The sequence below is a fragment of the Gigantopelta aegis genome, chromosome 8 (assembly GCF_016097555.1).
Source record: "Gigantopelta aegis isolate Gae_Host chromosome 8, Gae_host_genome, whole genome shotgun sequence".
NCBI classification, from domain to species: domain Eukaryota; kingdom Metazoa; phylum Mollusca; class Gastropoda; order Neomphalida; family Peltospiridae; genus Gigantopelta; species Gigantopelta aegis.
In genome coordinates this window covers 73961701-73983187 of record NC_054706.1, presented here as the reverse complement: position 1 = coordinate 73983187, position 21487 = coordinate 73961701, and the positions used below count along the sequence as shown (strand labels likewise).

The 21487-nt window shown below is 34.9% G+C and overlaps 2 protein-coding genes across 4 annotated transcripts in view; one reads left to right on the top strand and one right to left on the bottom strand.

Annotated features, from left to right (window-relative positions):
• Nucleotides 1–21487, bottom strand: part of LOC121378955 — a 67902-nt gene that overhangs the window by 40427 nt on the left and 5988 nt on the right. For 2 of the 3 annotated variants that reach the window (XM_041507358.1, XM_041507359.1), the window contains exons 2-6: nt 20945–21264; nt 7435–7582; nt 2815–2868; nt 1967–2044; nt 842–1354 (exon numbers count right to left, since the gene is read on the bottom strand). In XM_041507358.1, coding sequence (XP_041363292.1) covers nt 842–1354; nt 1967–2044; nt 2815–2868; nt 7435–7573 — 784 coding nt within the window. In that variant the 5' untranslated portion in view covers nt 7574–7582; nt 20945–21264. Of the gene's footprint in view, nt 1–841; nt 1355–1966; nt 2045–2814; nt 2869–7434; nt 7583–11716; nt 11876–20944; nt 21265–21487 lie in introns of those variants that run through there. The other variant, XM_041507360.1, reaches the window with a different exon arrangement.
• LOC121378960 (centrosomal protein 20-like) lies at nt 12122–17959 on the top strand. Its single transcript, XM_041507371.1, has 5 exons — nt 12122–12170; nt 12545–12742; nt 14343–14427; nt 14929–15059; nt 16332–17959. Exons 1-5 carry the CDS (start codon nt 12143–12145, stop codon nt 16385–16387), a joined length of 498 nt encoding a protein of 165 aa, XP_041363305.1. The 5' UTR covers nt 12122–12142; the 3' UTR covers nt 16388–17959.

Sequence of the window (21487 nt, the reverse complement as noted above, 5' to 3'; positions counted from 1 at the left end):
TTTATTTAAAAAAGAACTGCAGATAATCATTCAAAAGTCCTGAGCAATTTTAAAGGAAAATATGTATGACCTTGATATTTAAATATGTGCAAAAATTCCCACAAAGTGTTACTGTAGAATACTTTATTTTCACGTGGAATTTATTTTCGCGTTTTTCGCGTGTGAATGAAATTCGTGAAAATATATTCCACGCGAAAATAAAGGCCGACAAAAAAGAAAAAAATATGTAGTCTCGTTCATCTATACCACATTAGTTTCCGATGTACGATGCTAGTAGTATTTTTCGCAAAGGCCTACAAGTCTGAAACCTGTTCGTATTAAATCTGTTAAAACTTTAAATATTGTTTCAATCAAACTTAAGTTACTGAGTATTAGTAGCTTGTGCCTTCAAATTTCGTTTCGTTTGTTTTCGGTTTTTGTTTTTATAACAATTATAAGGATTAAGAAAAACTGCACGCGTTAAGCACCTTCTGTAAGCTTATTAACTTGTAAACAATAAAGTCTTGATTGCTTAAATCTGGAAAACTACTGTTTTATGGTTTCACAGTTTAATTACAGCAGATCTCTACTGTGTATAGCACTCGTGTGTACATGTAGGATTAGTTCTACAGATTAGCGTAACAACTGGCAAAACTAAGTTCCGTTTTTAAAACAAAATTATTGACATCTGTACTTCATTTTTTTATTGATGGGGGTTGGGGGATTCACGAAAATAAATGTTCGCGAATTGACCCATTTTCATTATCTCGCGAAAATTTTATCCCGCGAAAATAAAGTATTCTACAATAATTATTGTTAGCCAATATGCTATACTGACAGGGAATTTAACGGACTTTCTTACCTTTTTCTGTCGAGATCTCCATGTTTGTGTCATCACTGCCCATCTCTGTGTGAACACTGCCCATCTCTGTGTCACCACTGCCCATCTCTGTGTCACCACTGCCAATCTCTGTGTCACCACTGCCCATCTCTGTGTCACCACTGCCCATCTCTGTGTCACCACTGCCAATCTCTGTGTCACCACTGCCAATCTCTGTGTCACCACTGCCCATCTCTGTGTCACCACTGCCAATCTCTGAGTCACCACTGCCCATCTCTGTGTGACCACTGCCCATCTCTGTGTGACCACTGCCGATCTTTGTGTCACCACTGCCCTTCTTTGTGTCACCACTGCCAATCTCTGAGTCACCACTGCCCATCTCTGTGTGACCACTGCCCATCTTTGTGTCATCACTGACCTTTGTGTCACCACTGCCCATCTCTGTGTCACCACTGCCCATCTTTGTGTCACCACTGACATTCTTTATGTCACCAATGACCATCTTTGTGTCACCACTGCCCATCTTATCTGGTACTAGACAAATATAAAACAGTGGATTGTTACACATTTTCAAACACTGAAATACAATCTACAAAGTGCTTTAACCCAGCTAATAGGCTACTACTAGTATACTGATAGGGAATCTGAATGCCATTTTTATCTTCTCCTGTAGAGACCTCCATCTTTGTGTCATCACTGTCCATCTCTGTGTCACCAATAGCTATCTTATTTGGTATTAAACAAATTAAAAAATACAGCAGACTGTTACAGATTTTCAACCACTGAAATACAATCTACAAAGTTCTTTAGGACTTTAAATTCATAAAGTCAACCAGTCAATCACATCGTATTATATCAGTCAGTCATCCTACCAACCAAACAGCCAATCAACTATTTGATTCATTCTTACCAGACACGTATGGTTGAATTTTAACAGGGGTGTTTAGACTGTGGCAACCGAAGTTTATAGGAGGCTGAGCCATGCTCCCCTAGAAAATATATTAATGTTTTGACCTCCCCTGCACACATGCATGGCTTATATGTTTTAAAGGACTGTCACTCTCAAGATAAGTTAGACAATCTTAAGTCATTAAAATAACACATTAAAGAATCATTGGATAATTCAAAGTCCCTGTGTTTGCTTACCTGTCGCTCGTTCCTTGTATCTTTGGGATAATGTTTCAAACAGCTTCTTCATGTCTTCACTACTAGCATCAACCAAAACTATTGAAAATGAAAAGAAACAAATGCTTAATAACATCCCAGTAAAGTGCATCATTTAACTTCGTGAATGAAAGAAGAAACCTCCTACCATCACATTTAACTAGTGTTCTATCTTACTTTAACTTAGTAACTGGTTTAACGTGTCCATATACAATTAGGGTTTCGAACACGCCTATCCGAGTCCGGCCTCCGATAGGTGGTCTGACTAGGGACAGGAATAGTGTTCTATCAACAGAGCTAACTGTGAAATGTTCATTAGTTACTACACAGCCCTGCAGTGTTTTATCTTAGTTTAACTTAGTAACTGGTTTAACGTGTCCATATACCATTAGGGTTTTGAACACGTCTATCCGAGTCCGGCCTCCGATAGGATTGGTGGTCTGACTAGGGACAGGAATAGTGTTCTATCAACAGAGCTAACTGTGAAATGTTCATTAGTTACTACACAGCCCTGCAGTGTTTTATCTTAGTTTAACTTAGTAACTGGTTTAACGTGCCCATATACCATTAGGGTTTCGAACATGCCTATCAGAGTCCGGCCTCCTATCGGTCGTCTGACTAGGGACAGGACTAATGTTCTATCTCAGTTTAACTTAGTAACTGGTTTAATGTGTCCATATACCATTAGGGTTTCGAACACGTCTATCCGAGTCCGGCCTCCGATAGGATCGGTGGTCTGACTAGGGACAGGACTAGTGCTCTATCAACAGAGCTAACTGTGAAATGTTCATTAGTTACTACAATTCTGCACTGGTAGGAAACCTAATTACCTTCTGCTGTAGCAAGATGCATCACTGTGTCATCACTGACCCTCCAGTCAGGCACTACAGAAATACAAACACATAGACATTATTATATGAGCTTGTGTGTCGTACTGATTTTATGAAATGAGCGTCAGGATTTTTTAATGAGAGTGAGGATAATAGACGAATCTTAACACAGATATTTATTACATATTACAGAAATATAAACACAGATATTTATTACATATTACAGAAATATAAACAGATATTTATTACATATTGCCAGATACTTACACATATGTAGTAGTGTTTAGATAAAGTGCTCCTATTGGCAGTAGCTAGAGGGAATTTTCCTATTAGTTCAGTTGGTATAACGCTAGACCAATTTTACTTTTTGGAGATTTTAATGCAAGAACAAAATGTTTGCCTGACTACACTGTAATTGATATGGATTCAGAACAGTTAAATAACATGGATACTGATATGATAAACTTTTTAAATGAAATTTACAAACTAGAGTCATATGGTGTGCAAACTGATAGATCAAGTCAAGATACTGGAAAAGTCAATGGGCATGGTGTTAAATTATTAAACATATGTAAAGCACACAATCTCTATATACTAAATGGCAGAGTAGGCAGAGATAAGCATGTAGGTAAGGTAACATGTAAAGATAGTAGTGTGATTGACTATGTCATGGGCACGCATCATATATTTCCTATCACTAAATATTTCCAAGTATGCGAATTTGACCCACTTTTGTCAGACGTACATTCTCCCATACAACTATGTATTCGTGTATCGGAACATGCAAATGACAATAATACATGTAGCTCGGAAAATAGATTATCATTAATTAACGAAAGGTTACGTAAATGGGCGCCCGAGCAATGTACCGAATTCATTAACAAAATTGACCGGGACTCACTTGTAAACATTTCAGAAATCCTCGATGACCAATCTATCGATATCAAAGTACGTGTGAACCAGACCGTAGATACGATGAAAAACCTATTTTTAGATGCGGCCGCATCTACTTTTGGGAAAACCTGTGCACGGCACACAAACCAGCCTTCGTACACTAAACGTAATCGATTACTATTTGTAAAATCCCACAGGTGCCGACTTCTCCATTGTAAATACCATCAGGCAAATATACAAAAAATAGAACTTTAGAAAATAAACTTATCATATAAAAAATGCTTAAAAAATGAACAGTCCACTCAGAAATTTAAAATTGAAAAGCAAATGAGAAATCTGAGAGTAAACGAACCCAAAGCTTTTTATAAAATCCTTAAACCTGAGAAACATGAGAAAAACCTACCGCCCATAGAAGATTTTTAAAATTTTGATAAAAACCTCAATGAAGGAGAGCCGCCTGAATCTGATCACGAGAACAAATTAAATCTTGACGAGATCGATATAAATAACGATAATATCTTAAACAGAAAAATTGAAGAAGGCGAAATAAGAAATGCAACTAAACAACTGAAAAATGGCAAAGCAACTGGAATAGATAACATTGTAAACGAGTATATAAAATCTTCTATCGATCTGATGATCCCGATCTACATTAAACTATTTAACCTTATGCTAGACCATAGTATTTTTCCTAATGAATGGTTAATAGGAATTATTAAACCGATTTTTAAAAATAAAGGAACCCGACTTATGCCTGAAAACTATAGACCAATAACGTTGTTATGCTGCTCTTCTAAATTATTTACCACAATTTTAAACATAAGACTAAATTCATTTATTGACAAACATAGCATATGATATTGAGCGAATCCCAAACAGCATTCCGAAAAGGCTATTCTACTACCGACCATCTATTTAGTATTCACTCTTTAATAGACATTTTGAAAAATAGGAAAAAGAAACTATACTGTGCTTTTATCGATTTTCAAAAGGCCTTTGATATGATCCCCAGAACCTGCTTGTGGCAAAAATTATTAGACAATAATATAAATGGAAATTTTTTGAAAATTATCCACCAAATGTATCAAGGTATTAAATCTTGCATCTGCACTAACAACATATATTCGGAACTATTCGCATGTAAAATCGGCGTGCGTCAAGGTGAAAATTTGTCACCTGTCCTATTTTCTTTATATTTAAATGACCTGGAAACGTATTTTCTTAGCCAAAACTGCATTGGAGTCTCTCTTGTTATGGATGATCTCGACATATTTCTTGAAGCTGGTATTTGCTTTCTTCCCTGCTATATGCGGACGACACAGCCCTCCTAGCAACGAACCCACGTGATTTACAACATACCCTTAACATGTTCTACAATTATTGTAATAAATGGAAGCTTAAAATCAATATCAACAAGACAAAAATATTAATTTTCAATGGCACAACCAATGATTACAAGAAAACATTTACCATTGGAAATACGATTCTCGAAAATGTTAAAGAATATAAATACTTAAGGGATCACACCGCTATTTCAGCCAATGAGCGACGTGTAGGCGACGAATTTAGTTCCATGAAAAAGAGTACCTCTTTTCTTTATTTTATTATGTTGGTGTCTGAACAGACTTGACAGTATGATTATGGAATATTGGAAGGGTAACATTGCCTCTTGATTTTGGCATATCAAACTGACAGATGCATATCTGCTTAGCTACAAGCAAGACCATTGTTTGCTATGCCTGTGGTACATATATTTAACGAGAGTAGCCTCCCCTCCATTAGCCCATGTGCTTAGGAGAGTGGATAATTAAAATTGCAGGTGGCGAAGTATCAATTTTATTTACTTAAATCCTGTCACAGAGGCTGTTCTCTTCATGTCAGGTAGTATATAGCACCTACTGTTAATAATTTAGTCAGTGCTTGGCTTTATATTTGTACTGTCACCAATGTATAATCAATAGTGGTGAGATACCTAAAGTTTAACTTTTAATAAGCAAAACAAGTTCAACACTACAAAAATATGTTTATCCCAACAAGCTACAAAAGCAATGTATTTCGTTTTATCTAAATCTAAAGATAACAATCTATCAATAGAATGTAAAATAAAATTGTTTGACACAATGGTACTACCTATTCTTCTGTATGAATGTAAATTATGGGGTTATGAAAACACTGACATCATTGAAAACATACACATAAATTTCATGAGACGCCTGCTCCCGGTTAAAAAAGGTACACCGATATTTATGTTATACGGAGAACTAGGATGTAGACTGATTAAACGAATTATTCAACAAAGAATGATAAATTTCTGGGCCACAATTGTATCAGGAAAACAAACAAAACTATCCTTTCTATTGCATGCATTTATGTTATGTATGACGGATATATGGTTGTCTCGAAGATTTTCAACAAAAAAACTACTTCTTGAATATATCAAATTGAGGCAGCATGACCAGTACCTTCAAACGTGGAACAATAACATTGCATCATTGTCTAGAGGAAAATATTATACAATTTTTAATAATCAGCTAATTTTTGAAAAATACCTCACCATAATGTCTGAAAAACTATGGATCATTATTCTTAAATTCAGAACATCAAATCATTACCTCCCGATTGAAATAGGACGGTGGAATAATACACCAGTAGAAAATAGGTTATGCACACTTTGTGATTCTAACGATATTGGTGATGAATATCATTATCTATTCACTTGTGCCTTCTTTACTAAGTCTCGAAAAACACTCCTAAAGCAATATTATTGTGTGAATCCCAGTACCCTAAAATTTAAAGAGTTAATGACTAGTAATAAAATAGGTGTCCTAAGAAAAGTCAGCAAATTAATTAAAGAAATTAATGATAAATTTAAAAGACCATAGCTATTTGTATCAACATATACCACATCACTCGAGTTAAATATGCTTTACTATTATATCACAGATATCCCTATTTTAATAAATCGAAATATACTAGTACATAACATTGTATAACAAATTATATAATGAACTTCAATTACTCTACTATGCCGAATAATATTATTGGCTTATTGCATGTATGTATTTTTGTTATATCCACTCATTGTATTTCAGTATTAATGTATTTATATAATTTAACTATTCATATACTATATTATTTACTATTTAATGTTCTCCTGTAAACCCTGTCATGTCTTGTCACATATTATATTATGTAATTATTCATGTTTCCCCATATGCTGTTGCCTAACGGCCTGGGTGTAATAAAGTTCTGTTCTGTACAAATCCCCTCAGTGGAGGTTGATTTTTCTGTTACATTTTGAGCCGACATGGGGACTGGGTGTGTTCTTAACACAAGAATACAATTATAATCCAGTCGGGACCTGTAACAGTTCAACTCCAGGACGTAGCTTCCCTATTAACTCAGTTGACAGAGCGCTGGACTATCATACTGAGAGTCTGTGGTTCAAATCCCCTCAGTGGAGGTTGATTATTACATATATTTTAAAAATTGTTTTAAAAGTTAAATTTCATGCCTTTTTACACGGCCCAAATTCATATCAAATGATCAGCATATAAATGTTTTCAGTGATTTAAAAACCAGAAGAAATCATTCTTATTTTCGTTCTTTGTTTGTTGTTATTTGGGGTTTTTTAGGGGGACAGACGTTAAAGTCAAATTCTCAGTGTTGTAAAGAACAACTGTGTGACATAAAGTTTGTAAATCTCATAAAATTATATATACTTACAACAAACATCCAGAGAACTGAGATTTTGTATTTCATCATGGATTTTCTCCCCTGAATGGTTTCTGGATCCTAGTGCATCACCAACACCACTGAGCACCATAGCCGCCCTGTAGCGTTCTGACAGCGGAACACTTGCCATTGAAATGTGCTTTAAAAAGGAAAGGAATGTTTGTTTAAAGACATCCACGATATTACATGTAATATTTATTACCCATATGGTCTACAATAAATGGTTACATAAATATAGTATTTTCACACATTATCTTTATGGCATGGTCCTGATAATACATTGAAAACTGTTATAGCACATTTTTGACATCACTGTAGTTGCTATAGCAGCTGCAAGCTTGCGACAGTTGTGGCTATGATACTGACATCATTAAGCGTCACTGTAATTGACATCAGTGAATGTTATTTGCATCAATAGTGAAGCGATTATAATTATATTTAATGTTTGTTATAAATACTGTTTGTGGTTAATAAATAAATTATACCATTCGTGAGAATGCCATAAAAAATTTATGAAACTTGTTTGGAAATTGTTTTATACCCCTCGTTCTCGCTTTCAGTACTTGGGCTTACTTGGGTCTATTAATTCATATATGGGAAACTCCTTGTTCTGGGGAAATGCTACAGCATTCTAGCAACAGTTCTATAAGCATGTGCATACTGCATGATATGGTCAAAGAACTATTTTAAATATGCATTTTAAAATGTACTGCATTGAACTTCTTCAACACAGAAATACTTATTTTGTGTCAGACAAAATAATATTAAGTTTTGTGACTCATATATGACAAATGACTAACTTGTACTAGACAATGTCTGTGATCAGACACTTCTTTCCAGACTCACTCCAACTATTTGTCATTTCACCTCTCCCCTAATATAATGTCAGGCTATAAAAAATGATTTTGGCAGTTGTTTATTCATTTTATTATTTTTATGTTTTGTTTTTACAACGAATATCTTGTCTGCTATTAAAATAAAAATAAAAATATATTACTGTACACACAAATATCATATTTAACACCAAAGAGATTTAATTAAAATGATCTTGAAATTCAGTAATAATAATAATATAATAATAATAATTATAATAAATTCTTTATTTAGTGATGGGAAACACAGTTAGCAAAAACTAATCTTCCCTGAGGCCCTCAGGTACAAACAATACAGAATTACAATACATACATTTATAATTAAATTTTCTTTGCATCTATACACTTTACGGCAATCTGATTGGTCCAGAGATATTTATTTTTTTTGGTTCATATCTCGATGAACCGAAAAAGTTTAAGCCACGCCTACTACCCCCTCCCCCCCTGACCTGACTCGCACTACTTTTGTGCAACAAGCTGGATTATTCAGGCAACCATATTTAGATATTTTGAAGAAAACACACGTGAAAGCTACAAAAGCAATAACAAATATATATATATACGATAAATTAATGGAAAATGCTACAGCAGAGTAGACATGTACGCATGATTTAAATAATAATAATAAAACAACCTCTTCACTAATCATGACATGAGACTGTTGGTGGCCAAAGAAATCATGTAGGAAACTTCACGCCTGTACCTTACTTGTAAGCGATGTTCTACGGCTGATGGCGAAAATTAAACGGTTCCACCGACAGCATAAATGTTAGACACGTTACCTTCATTCACTTTCACAAAATATAAACTAAACACGAATAGGACAATTACTAAATGATCCGTAAAACTGCACAGCAGCTGGAGGAAATGGCGTCGCATATCAAAATGACATCATTTGAAATGACGTCATTTACAAAAATCACCTGATTCAAATAATAGTGAATGAACGTTTGCATTCTTACGCAACAAAAGTATCAATGACATTTACACAAACAATACTACGGGTGTATTTAAAGATAAACAAAATAAATTAAATTATGTATTGTTAAAGTATGCATATAAATTTAATTATAAGAATTGACCGCAATTATTTTTTAGTTCATGCAAGTATGAACCAAAAAAACTATGTGCACACTTTTGTATGACCCTCTACATGGGATCATACAGTGTGCACATTGTTTTTTCGGTTCATACTTGCATGAACCAAAAAATAATTGCGGTCAATTCTTAAATGAACAAATAGAAAATACATAATGTACAAATGATATTATTTTAACAAATATTTCTTGAGTCTATATTTAAAAACAGAAGTATTTGGTGATGATCGGATACCTTTAGTTAATTAATTCCAAAGTACTGGTCCAGAGTAAATGAAAGCATTTTTAAAATAAAGACATTTTAGGTTTTGGAATAAATAGATTTCCATCCTCTACATTTATAACGTTGTAAACATTTGTGATAGTGGATTCGTGTTTCAGGGTATACACCAATGGCCATGGAAAAGTGCTTAACAAAGTTTTTCTGAGTTGACTCACTCACTCTCACTCACTCACTCACTCACTCTCTCTCTCTCTCTCTCTCTCTCTCTCTCTCTCTCTCTCTCTCTCTCTCTCTCTCTCTCTCTCTCTCTCTCTCTCTCTCTCTCTCTCTCTCTCTCTCTCTAATGTCAAATAATAATTTAGACACTAAATAGCCGTAGTTTAAACACATTTTGCAAAACTTCTGTCCACTTCAGGCAGTAGGCTGAGTAGCATATAGACGGCGTGACACAACATCTAAAAATAAACTAACATAATATGATACTTATACTGATAATATATACTACTCAAAAGAATTTAAGGGTCAAAAATTTATAACCAAATAAGTTTCAGAGTGTATTAGATTGATGATGTAAACTACACCAAAAATTTAATTTATTGTTCCATATTTACAAAAAACCACAAATAAACATCACTGTATACAAGAAAGTCACATGACATGCTGTCAAAGTTGAAGGTTGTCAAACATGGATTTTACACATTAGAACATTCGTTTAATAGTGTGTGAATCCACCCCTGGCGCGAATACACTCGACACATCGTTGCCTCATGCTGTTGATCAGACGTCTGAAGAACTCTTGGGGAATGGCCTGCCACTCTGCCATAAGAAGTTGACCCAGATCATGAAGGTAGGCCGTAGGGGCATGGTTATCCCGAACTCTCCTGCCTAATTCGTCCCAGACGTTCTCTATTGGGGCCAAGTCAGGCAAATATGCTGGCCAATCCATCCTGGCGATACCTTGTTGTCTGAGAAAGTCCGTTACCACCCTGGCGCGGTGGGGTCTGGCATTGTCATCCTGCAGAACTGCCCCGCCGCCAATCTGCTGAAGGCCTGGGAGAACCAACGGCCGGATAATCTCATTCAGATAGCGGATTCCATTCAGATTGCCATCCACCACATAGAGGGGGGTCCTGTGGTGGATAGAGATGCCGCCCCACACCATGACGCTGCCACCACCGAACCGGTGACGTTGTCTAACGTTAACGTCAGCGAAGCGCTCCCCAGGACGTCTGTAGACACGAACCAGACCGTTGTTGAACTGGAGACTAAACCTGGACTCATCAGTGAACATCACTCGACCTCACTGAACACGTTGCCACCGCAGATGAAGTGTGCACCAGTGACGTCTGGCTGTTCTGTGACGTGGTAGGAGTGGTGGTCGAACAGCCTGGCAACGGCAGCGTAGATTATTGGCTCTCAGACGATTGCATATGGTTTGATCAGACACTCGAGTTCCAGTCGCAGTCCACAGATTGTCACGTAATCGGCGTGCAGTGGTTGTGCGTTGACGTAGAGCCATATTGGTGATGTAGCGGTCCTCTCTATTTGTAGTGCTTCGTGGTCTTCACGAACGTGGACGATTTCGAACAGAATTCATTGCTTGGTACCGTTGCCACAGTCGGCCAACGACACTCTGACTGACATCAAGTCTCAGAGCAACATTTCTTTGCGTATTGCCATCCTGAAGCCAAGCAATAGCCCTTCCTCGATCTTCGATAGTCAGTTGATGTCGTACCATTGTCGAATTTGGAGTGTGCACCGTACACGAACGCAAGCTCCAATTATACGGAAATTCAGCATTGGGAACATGGAATACACATGCAAAGCGTGAAAATGAAGCGCTTTGTGAAAAAGCAAGTTATGGACACTTAGCAGACCTTTCGCTTTCGCCTAATTTACGTGCAAATGTAAGCATGTTTTCGCCATTAGAACTAGTCGACAGTGTTAATGACAGTGGATTTTAATTCATTTATGGATTGCTTAGACCCACTTTCGTCAAAATGGAACAATACCATGCGTGACATTATGGTCTAGCTAATATAATTGACATTCAGAAAATAATGTCGAAAATATCGTCTGACCCTTAAATTCTTTTGAGTAGTCTCAGTTACCGATCAGCAGCGTTAGCTATAATCAGTGATGTGCTTATTCGATAGATATTTTCTCTTCTCTTCAGTGTGGATTGAATCCTGTTTCCCAAAATTAAATGTCCAATTTACAGATGTACAGATACACAGAATGAAACAAAACTTCCCTTCTCAAACACACTTTCACTTTCGCTGATCAATGTTATGAGGGAGATATTATTGCAATTAATATATTTTGTAACACAAATATACTAATTCCAAAAACATTTTATAAAACAATTAACGTTTACCGTATTTAAAGAAAATTTTATTTTTATATAGTTAATATTTTGCGGTATCAGCATTTAGGACCAAAACAATAAAATATTTTTTGGACGCAAATTAGACCTCCCTGTATTTTTCGGCGTTCCAAACAACGAAATGGCTAGTTTAGAAGAGTTGAAAGAAGGTTCTGTTTTGTATTTGTCTTGTTTATTTATAAATATACGAAAATATATACTAATATCTTTATAAATACATGCGCCATTATAGAAGGATTAATCGGCAATAATGCACAAGACTTTGCGTAATCATTAATGTCTAAAGAGTATGTCCAAAATGACTAGTTGTCGCTAGGTTCGTATTTCTGAACAAGTACAAACACATCCTGCCATCATAAAACACAATTAAATATGATCCTGGTTAATATATATATATATAAAGCATTTGTAGCTTGTATTGTAAATGAATTTGTTTGAAATGTGTGTATCACACAATGACTGGTAATCATAATTTTTTTATTATATATATATTTATTACTGTTATTTTATTTTTACTCTGCAGTTTTGAAAGAAACTCTAGAGAACCGTGGAGTATTGGGTCAGGTCAAGGCCAAGGTGCGAGCTGAAGTGTTCAATGCCCTGGACGACCATTCTGAATCAAAGCCGCCATTGAGCAATGAGAATCTCCTCATTAACGAGCTTATTAGAGAATATCTCCAGTTTAACCAGTACAGATACACAGAATCTGTTTTAGTGTCAGGTAAACGGAAATAGAATTTTTCACTTACACAGAATCTAATGTTTGATATGCAATGGAAGACCATTCTGAATCGAAGCTGTATTCTAGCCAGATTAATGAGTTTATTAGAGAATATCTCCAGTTTAACCAGTACAGATACACAGAATCTAATGTCAGATATGCAATGGACATATATCAAAATGCATGGTATGTGCTGTCCTGTGTGGGAATGTGCATATAAAATATCCTTGCTGCTTGAGATAAAATTTAGTTTTCTTTAAGACTATATGGCAGTATTACCAAATGATTGACCTCAAGTAACCTGTGATGAATAAATCAAAGTGCTTTAGATAGTGGTATTAAACAAAACAAACTCTAACATTGTACGGGTAAGGTTCCATATAATTCTTGTATCTATGGTGTATGCGTGTAGCAGATTTGGAAGCCAAATTCAAGCCTGATTAACAAGCTTATTAGAGAATGTCTCCAGTTTAACCAGAATACACAGAATCTGATTTTGTGTCAGGTACATAATCAATGTAAATAGCGTGTTTTCACTAACAGAATCCCCTGCGCTTGCTGTAACCTCACCATGGTGCAGGGGTGTAACATTCTCTTTGAGAATGGCCAATACAGCACAATTGAAATTTTGAGTAAAAGTCAGTATCTATATGTGATATTTGTATTTTTGCACAGTTCTTTACACTGTTTTTATTTAAATCTTGAATTTTTATATTGATGTTGATCATCACTTTATTTGTTTGCAATACCATAGTTTGACACCCAATAGCCGATGTATTTTTCATGCTTGGGTGTCATTAAACATTCATTTATTCATTCATTCATTACTAACAGAATCAGATTTGCACCAAATTAACAGTTCATATGGTTTGATGCAAGCAAGTGCTCAAGCTCGGGTGTGCTTTTGCAAACCGAATTTCACATTGGCGAAAAACTGCTTGCCTCATCACATCTTGTTATCACTTATTAATTTTACTCAAAATTACTGTGAGTTTGACACTGAAAGCAAAATGCTGTCCAACATAAGTCCAGAAGAGCAGTTTATAGGTCAGTTCCATAGAATCTAGTGTCAGATATGTACTGACTTTAAACAGAATACTTTCAGTTCCATAGAATCTAGTGTCAGATGTGTACTGACTTTAAACTGAATACTTTCAGTTCCAGAAAATCTAGTGTCAGATATGTACCGACTTTAAACAGAATACTTTCAGTTCCAGAGAATCTAGTATCAGATATGTATCGAGTTTAAACAGAATACTTTCAGTTACAGAGAATCTAGTGTTAGATATGTACCGACTTTAGACAGAATACTTTCAGTTCCATAGAATCTAGTGTCAGATATGTACCGACTTTACACAGAATACTTTTAGTTCCATAGAATCTAGTGTCAGATATGTCGGATACACAGAATCTATTTTAGTGTCGGGTATGCACTGAACTTAAACAGTGTGTGTGTGTGTGTGTGTGTGTGTGTGTGTGTGTGTGTGTACATATATAAAATCACTTTAATATTATTGTATGAAATGATGATTGCACTTCTTTTGGGAATGCTTTTGCTAAGTAAAAGCAACATTTTTTTTTTATTTTTTTTTACTTCTAGAATCAGGAATGCCTAAAGTGCCTTTGGAAAGAGATTTTTTGACAAATGAGTTGAATGTTGTTGAAGACGGACCCAGTAGATCAGTGTAAGCCTGTATTTCAATATGAAACATAATTCTTTTTTTTTCTTTTTTTTAAATTCAGTAGTTCTCTCCCTTCTGTTTCAAGCAGTGAAATTTAGTAATTTTTGTTTTGCTAAATCATATTTTTAAAATTATTATATTAGCATTGTGCTGGGGATAGACTTGGAGAATATTAGGCATCTTATACATTGGTTATAGTTGACTAGTTTGCTGTAAAGAGGGATTGATCCTATAACCTATCACACCTCAGGCTGGTGATCTACCATTAGGCTACATCTGCTCCTCTTGTCATTTGATACAAAGTTGCTTAAATATTACAGAAATTGCTGTTACAAATAGCCATATATACACACATGAAAATCATGGATATGCTAAAATGTGCATAATATAATGCTGGTTTATGAAATTGATTAAAGTATTGCACAAAAAAATTAGATGAAATATTTACAGGTTTCTTTTCTTTTTTATGTTTATTTTACAAGTTAATATGTTTTTGCGTTTCAGGCCACTGTTGTACAGTATTGTAGCTCATTACGTGGGTCGTAATAATTCCTCAAACCACAAGTCACAGTCTCGGAGAGGCATTCAGAGATCTGCATTTATAGATAACCCCGAAGAGCGAAATTGTGATATCAGTAAGTTTACACTGGTTTTAATGCTGAAAATATTCCTAGCATTATAATAAATGTGCTCTTAAAATATATGACTGTTGGTGAACATATGGTTCGAAATTACCAAATGTTTGACATCCAATAGCCAATCATTAATACATCAATGTGCTCTATTGGTTTTGTTAAACAAAACAAACTTTAACTTTATGTTCGACGTTGTTACTGATGTGTTCAGCCTGAGACACTGAACATAGCACTGGATTTTTATAAAAGAATTGTTGTGCATGGATTGAAAATAATTTGGGGAACCGTATATCTTCGCCTATAAGTCGAATTTTTTTCACCCAAAAATTATTTTATAACTTGGGGGGTCGACTTATAAGAGGGTAAAAAAATTTCACCAAAAAATATTACTGTTTTGGGGATTATTAAACAAGTTTTATTGTTGAAGTATGCCATGTATTTATACTCAAATATGTTAATTTGACACATTTATTTTTTATAACCTATTTATTTTGGCGTGCAATCTCACCGAGGAACTCACATGCCAAGACAACAGTCCACTTAGTTAAAATAACAGTCATCACTAATAGCAAAAATGTAAACAATACTAACTACCTGTTGCCTGAGTTTATTTTGAAATCTGGTCACAACAATTAATGATTGTTCAAATAATGTTTTGTCGGTGATTAACTTCATGAATATTACTGAGCTTTCCCTTAAAATAGACTGATCTCTGCAGTTCACTAGAGCAATAGGGACGCACATCATTTGGTACAAAAACCAGTGTACTTTCCAGAGTTATCCTCCTTACATGTATTAATATGGTGGCAAAACGTGATACTTTCAGTTTTATCGTAGTGATCTGTTGTCAGTGTTTATAAATAAAGTTTTTGTCTGTGCACAAAACCATCTGTACAGTGCCATACAGTAACAGCTTACTAAGGGAATATTTCGTTTTGATGCTATGTAATAATGCTAGTTTGATTGGAATAGTCTGATTATATTACGATGTACAAAACGTGAAAACCGAAGTTTGTAAAATAATTTTCTTTTGTTCAAATATTGTACATTATTGTTCTCATGTGCTGAAAATAAGAAATATTTCAATATTTATAAGTTGTTTTTCATGGGTCGACTTATAAACGGGTTAATAAAAAAAAAAAGTTTTCAGGGCTTAAAATTAGGGACTCGACTTATAGCCAAGATCGACTTACAGGCGAAGATCTACGGTAAATCATTAAAACAATATAATTGTAACTCAAACATTATAACATGTTTATTTTTAATTTTCAGATGGTGTCCTAGACATAGAAAATAAAGGCTTGGTTGTCCGTGGCGGGAAGAGATGATCAAAACAGCCCACATGTTTTTATGCTGAACTGTGATGGATAAATCTCTCATACACATTACCAACTTTTTTTGAAACATTTTTTAAAATAAAATCTCAGACATTTTCCTTTTCACAAACAGCACTAGGGGTAAGTGATTTCACATAAACATGTTTCGTTATTCTTTCTTTTGATCATCAGTAGAGATCACAGACATCTATAAGAGGTTCTGTCAGAAACGCAATTCATAATGTGCCTTAGTATAACATCAAACTGGACAAAAAACTGTCAGGTAATGGAGTTTCCAAACATTTTGTTTCAACATGAAAAATACAGATAAAAATGGACATAATTTTAGAATGCAACTCTGCAAAGTTATGGTTGAAGTGATCAGGGCTTGGTGAACTTGATCAGTCCTTGAGTTGAATACTTATATTGAGTTATGATTGTATCATGTTTTAGGTTTATCATACCAGGTATTGTAAAATGTAATTTCTCTTTTTTGATGTTTTGTTTACCTCATAATTGTAAATGTTGCAATAATCCATCTGGTACACCTATCAAATTATATTGATGTTTAACTGTCTTCAGGCTTATTACAGATAAGCTCTTTACACTGTGTTTTAATTTAACTTAAGAATTTTTGTATTGATATTGAACATTAATTTGTTTTACTCCCAATTTTTATACACCCATCTTTGAAGAGTCATATTCTGGTATGGCTTTGTTTATCCGCCTGTAAACTTTTTTTCGTTTCCAGAGCAAATCTTTCTTATCAATATATATATAGGATCATCAAACCTTAAGATGGGTGTGTCACATACCATAATTAGGTCACCATGGCCTACTTTCCATGCATTACTGCTTATTAAAGGAAATCCGTATCAATTCATTTAGGATCATCGAACCCCACATGCAAGAAAAATTTGGGATGGTGGTGTGCTGCATACCTTAACTGGGTCATATCGACCTTCTTTTGATGGGCCTATCATGTACCTCGCTGGTACTCTTGTTTGTGTTTGAGGTGTCGTTAAACATTCATTCGTTCATTCATTTACTCATTCAGTTTGTTACAGATAATCTTTAACAGAGAGGCAGGGATATAAAGACAGGATTATCTATCATTGGTCTCAGGGGTGTAGTGGTTAAGTCATCAGTCTTGAGGCTGATAGGTACTGGGGTCTTATTCTAGAACCGGTTCTCATCTAGAGTGAGTTTTAACAGCACAAAGGGGAGGTACAAGGCTGCTACACCAACTTCTCTATCCACTAACTGTTACCCCACTGTATGACCAGCCTCAGTGGTGTAGTGGTTTCATCTGACTTCTAGCTGGTAGGTACTCGGTTCGTGTCCCAAAACCGGTTCTCATCTAGAGTGAGTTTTAACAGCACAATGGGAAGGCACAAGGCTGCTACACCAAGTTCTCTAACCACTAACTGTTGCCCCACTTTATTATCCACGTGGTCCAACATAACCAAGTTAATAATAATCATATGAAGCACACATGTAATAACAAGTGTAATGACGTAATTTTGGGAAGCGACATCATAACATGACATTGCTTTCCCAGTCCTAACTCGGACTGTGCATTTGAAATATGATGTCGTCTTCTAGTTGTGGCTGAAACATTTTGAATTGGGTCTTGTTACTCATAAAAAACCCCACAATAATAATATGAATAATAAAGAAATTATTACACTCGCGTGTGAGTCGTACTGATTTTACGAACTCGCTCTAGCTCAGGCAGTACAAAAATCCTGACACTTGTTTTGTAAAATCAGTATGACACACAAGCTCGTATAATCGCTATATATAACCGGCCTCAGTGGTGTAGTGGTTAAGTCACATGATTTAAGGCTGGATTTGTATCCCAGTACCGGCTCCCAGAGCAAGTTTAACGACTCGGTGGGTAGATGTAAGACGACTACACCCTCTTCTCTCTCACTGATCACTAGTCACTAACCCACTATTCTGTACAGACAGCCCACATAACTTGGGTGTGTGCAAGAACAGTATGCTTGAACCTTAATTGGATATAAGCACAGAAATAAGTATAAATGAAAAGAAACTCACTGTAATGTGCAGACAGTGCATTAGCTCAGTTGTGTGCCCAAGACGGCTTGATGCTTGAATCCTAAATGGATATTAGCATGAAATTCAAGTTGAAATGGTGTATTAAAAAAGTAGTAACATTGCCCTCAAACATAAAATAAATTATATCCAGATGAAACTGTGTGTATACATGTATGGTCTTTCTGAGTGTATGTGGTATGATACATGGTATATATATATATATATATATATATATATATATATATATATATATATATATATATATATATATATATATATATATATATATATATATGGCAAATTACAAATGAGTGTGGGAGAAACATTATTTGATCAATTTACTATGTTTTGTAAATGTATTTCTTACATTATTGTGTATTGTATGAAAATGTAATAAAGTAATAATTTAACAGCAATGATGTCACTGTTTTTACTTTTCAGATATTTATATGAAACTATTTCCAATAACAGATGTAATTATATATTAATATTCAAATAATGTTCAGTTGTTGTTTGGGAGTTTTGTTTTTGGAGGGATTGTGGTTTGTAGAATTTGTTGTCATTCTTTTTTAAATTAACTACAGGGGCAAATGTAGGATTTTATTTAGGTATTCAGTGAAAGGAGGCAACATTTAAAAAGGGTACCATATTAGTATTCAAAAGTACACTAACATATATGATCTATAGGGTATAGTCATCCACAAAAATATGTATGAAGATAACCAATTACATTTTTCTTTCCACTAAAAAACCAACGTGAAATTTTGTTTTCATTTGCTAAACACTGGATTATTCAGGGTACTTTGAATTTCAGGAGGGGGGTGCTCACCCTCAGCTTGAAGGTTTACATAGCATTATTCTTGTGGGGGTGGATACCAGTGAAGTACAGCGCAAGCATTGAATATTGGGGTGGGGGATGGATTTTAAAAAGTGGCTATGTGTGTGTGAGTGCTTAAATTTATTTTTCTTTATTTTTTTTTATACATTTTATTGCTGACAATATATTAACCTTTTTTTTAAAAAAACTCATAAAAACAAAAAATAGCCGTAAAGAGTTTTGTTTGCACAAACTGTCCCCTACCCCATCCACTCCATACAGCTGTATTAGTTGTTAACGGGGCGGAATTTAGCTGTCGGTTGAGGTGCTTGCATCGCAGGATCGAACCACCTCGATGGATCCATTCAGCTGATTGGGGTTGTCATGGGCGTACATAGGATTTTGAAAAGGGGGGTTCCAATACATAGGATTTTGAAAAGGGGGGTTCCAAAATAGATTGCAGAGATATTGGGCGTATATTTCTATGTTGAGTAAATATAATAATGTCAGATATATTAAATTGTAAAAAAAGCGATTTCAGGAGGGGTTCAGTCGAACCCATCGAACCCTCCCCCCCCCTATGTACGCCCATGGGTTGTTGGTTTTTTCGTTTCAATCAGTGCACCACAACTGGTCAAAGGCCGTGGTATGTGCTTTCCTGTCTGGAAAAGTGCATACCCCATGCTGCATTATCATTATGAAAAATGTATTGAGTTTCGACAGTCAGAAATACCAAATGTATGACATCCAATAGCCGATGATTAATTAATTAATGTGCGCTAGTGGTGTCGTTAAACAAAAACTATTTTTGTTTACAAATTCAAGTGCATATTTTCCCGCGCCTTGTAAATAGGGGGTGTGTCCCAATACAGTCGTGCTATTGGCTAATCTAATATCGGCTTCTACGCTTTATATAATGGTTAATATTAATTCATCTCCTAATTTCATTTGATTTATTAATAAGTAAGTCGAAACAAAGCATAAAGACACAACGATAGGTAGTTTAAGTGACCCATTTGTTTATTAACGAAGCCAGTTCACTCCAGTTTTCACTCGTCTTATTTACATCGCCAAACATGTGGGTTTGTTTTGGTTCTATCCAGTTTTGACTAGCTTCTAAAAAAAAGTACATCACTGTTAACCCAACAACTGATTTTCATTAGCGTATCGCAGGTTTTTGGTTGTAAATATTTCACGTTTACTAAAATACGAATCGTATCTATATCATATTTCATCATGTACTATTATTTATTTATTTATTTATTTATTTATATTACCTCTATATTTTAAATTTTAATCCTATAATTATTTTAATAGATTGACACTGACGCATTTTACAGAATGATGCATCACTGATAAAAACTAATTTCTGATACAAACACGGTTATCACTGTTTTAATTAACGAGCGGCTGGATGTTTTACCCTGAAACTAGTTATGTAATATCTCGTCTATAACAATGTAATTCAGGACACAACATAAGGAATATCATATAATTATAACCGATCGTGTAATCGAAAGTTGATCGGTTGGTGCAAGTCGATTATAACCAATGATCGATCATGAAATTTCAACCGATTCCCAACACTATAATAAATGTTTAATTTCAAATATCCACAATGGCTCTAATAGTATTTAAAAACTACGGTCTGTAACTTTAATGATTGTTGAATAATATTACAGACTTACCTTACAGGCGTCGGTAGGGGCCTAGAGGGAGAAGACACTGAGAAGTGAAAGTGACTGGTTCTCCTCCAAATCTGAAGATTATGAACCCGTTTCCACTCGGGTCCCCTCGGTTAAAAACAGAGGACAAATTAATGTAACTGTTCGTCCAGTTGTTAGCATCTTTTAATGCCCGTGTAATACATATATGGAAATCATTTCCTTCTTCAAGAAACAAATTAAGGTTGTAACACAGTCCCTAAACTATCTTTCAAGAGTGTCCTCTATCCATATTCTAAGTCGTGTGAGAATCCACGTACAATACCAGCCCGTACGAACGATATCTGTAATGAGATGCACAATCTATAGTCAAAATTTTATTATTATTTATATAGAGTATAGGACCCAAAAACATTTACATTTTTGTCCACCGCTTCCTTTTAAAAAAAAATATAAAAAAAAATTAAAAAAATATAATATATATATATATATATATATATATATATATATATATATATATATATATATATATATATTATATTTATTTATTTATTTATTTATTTATTT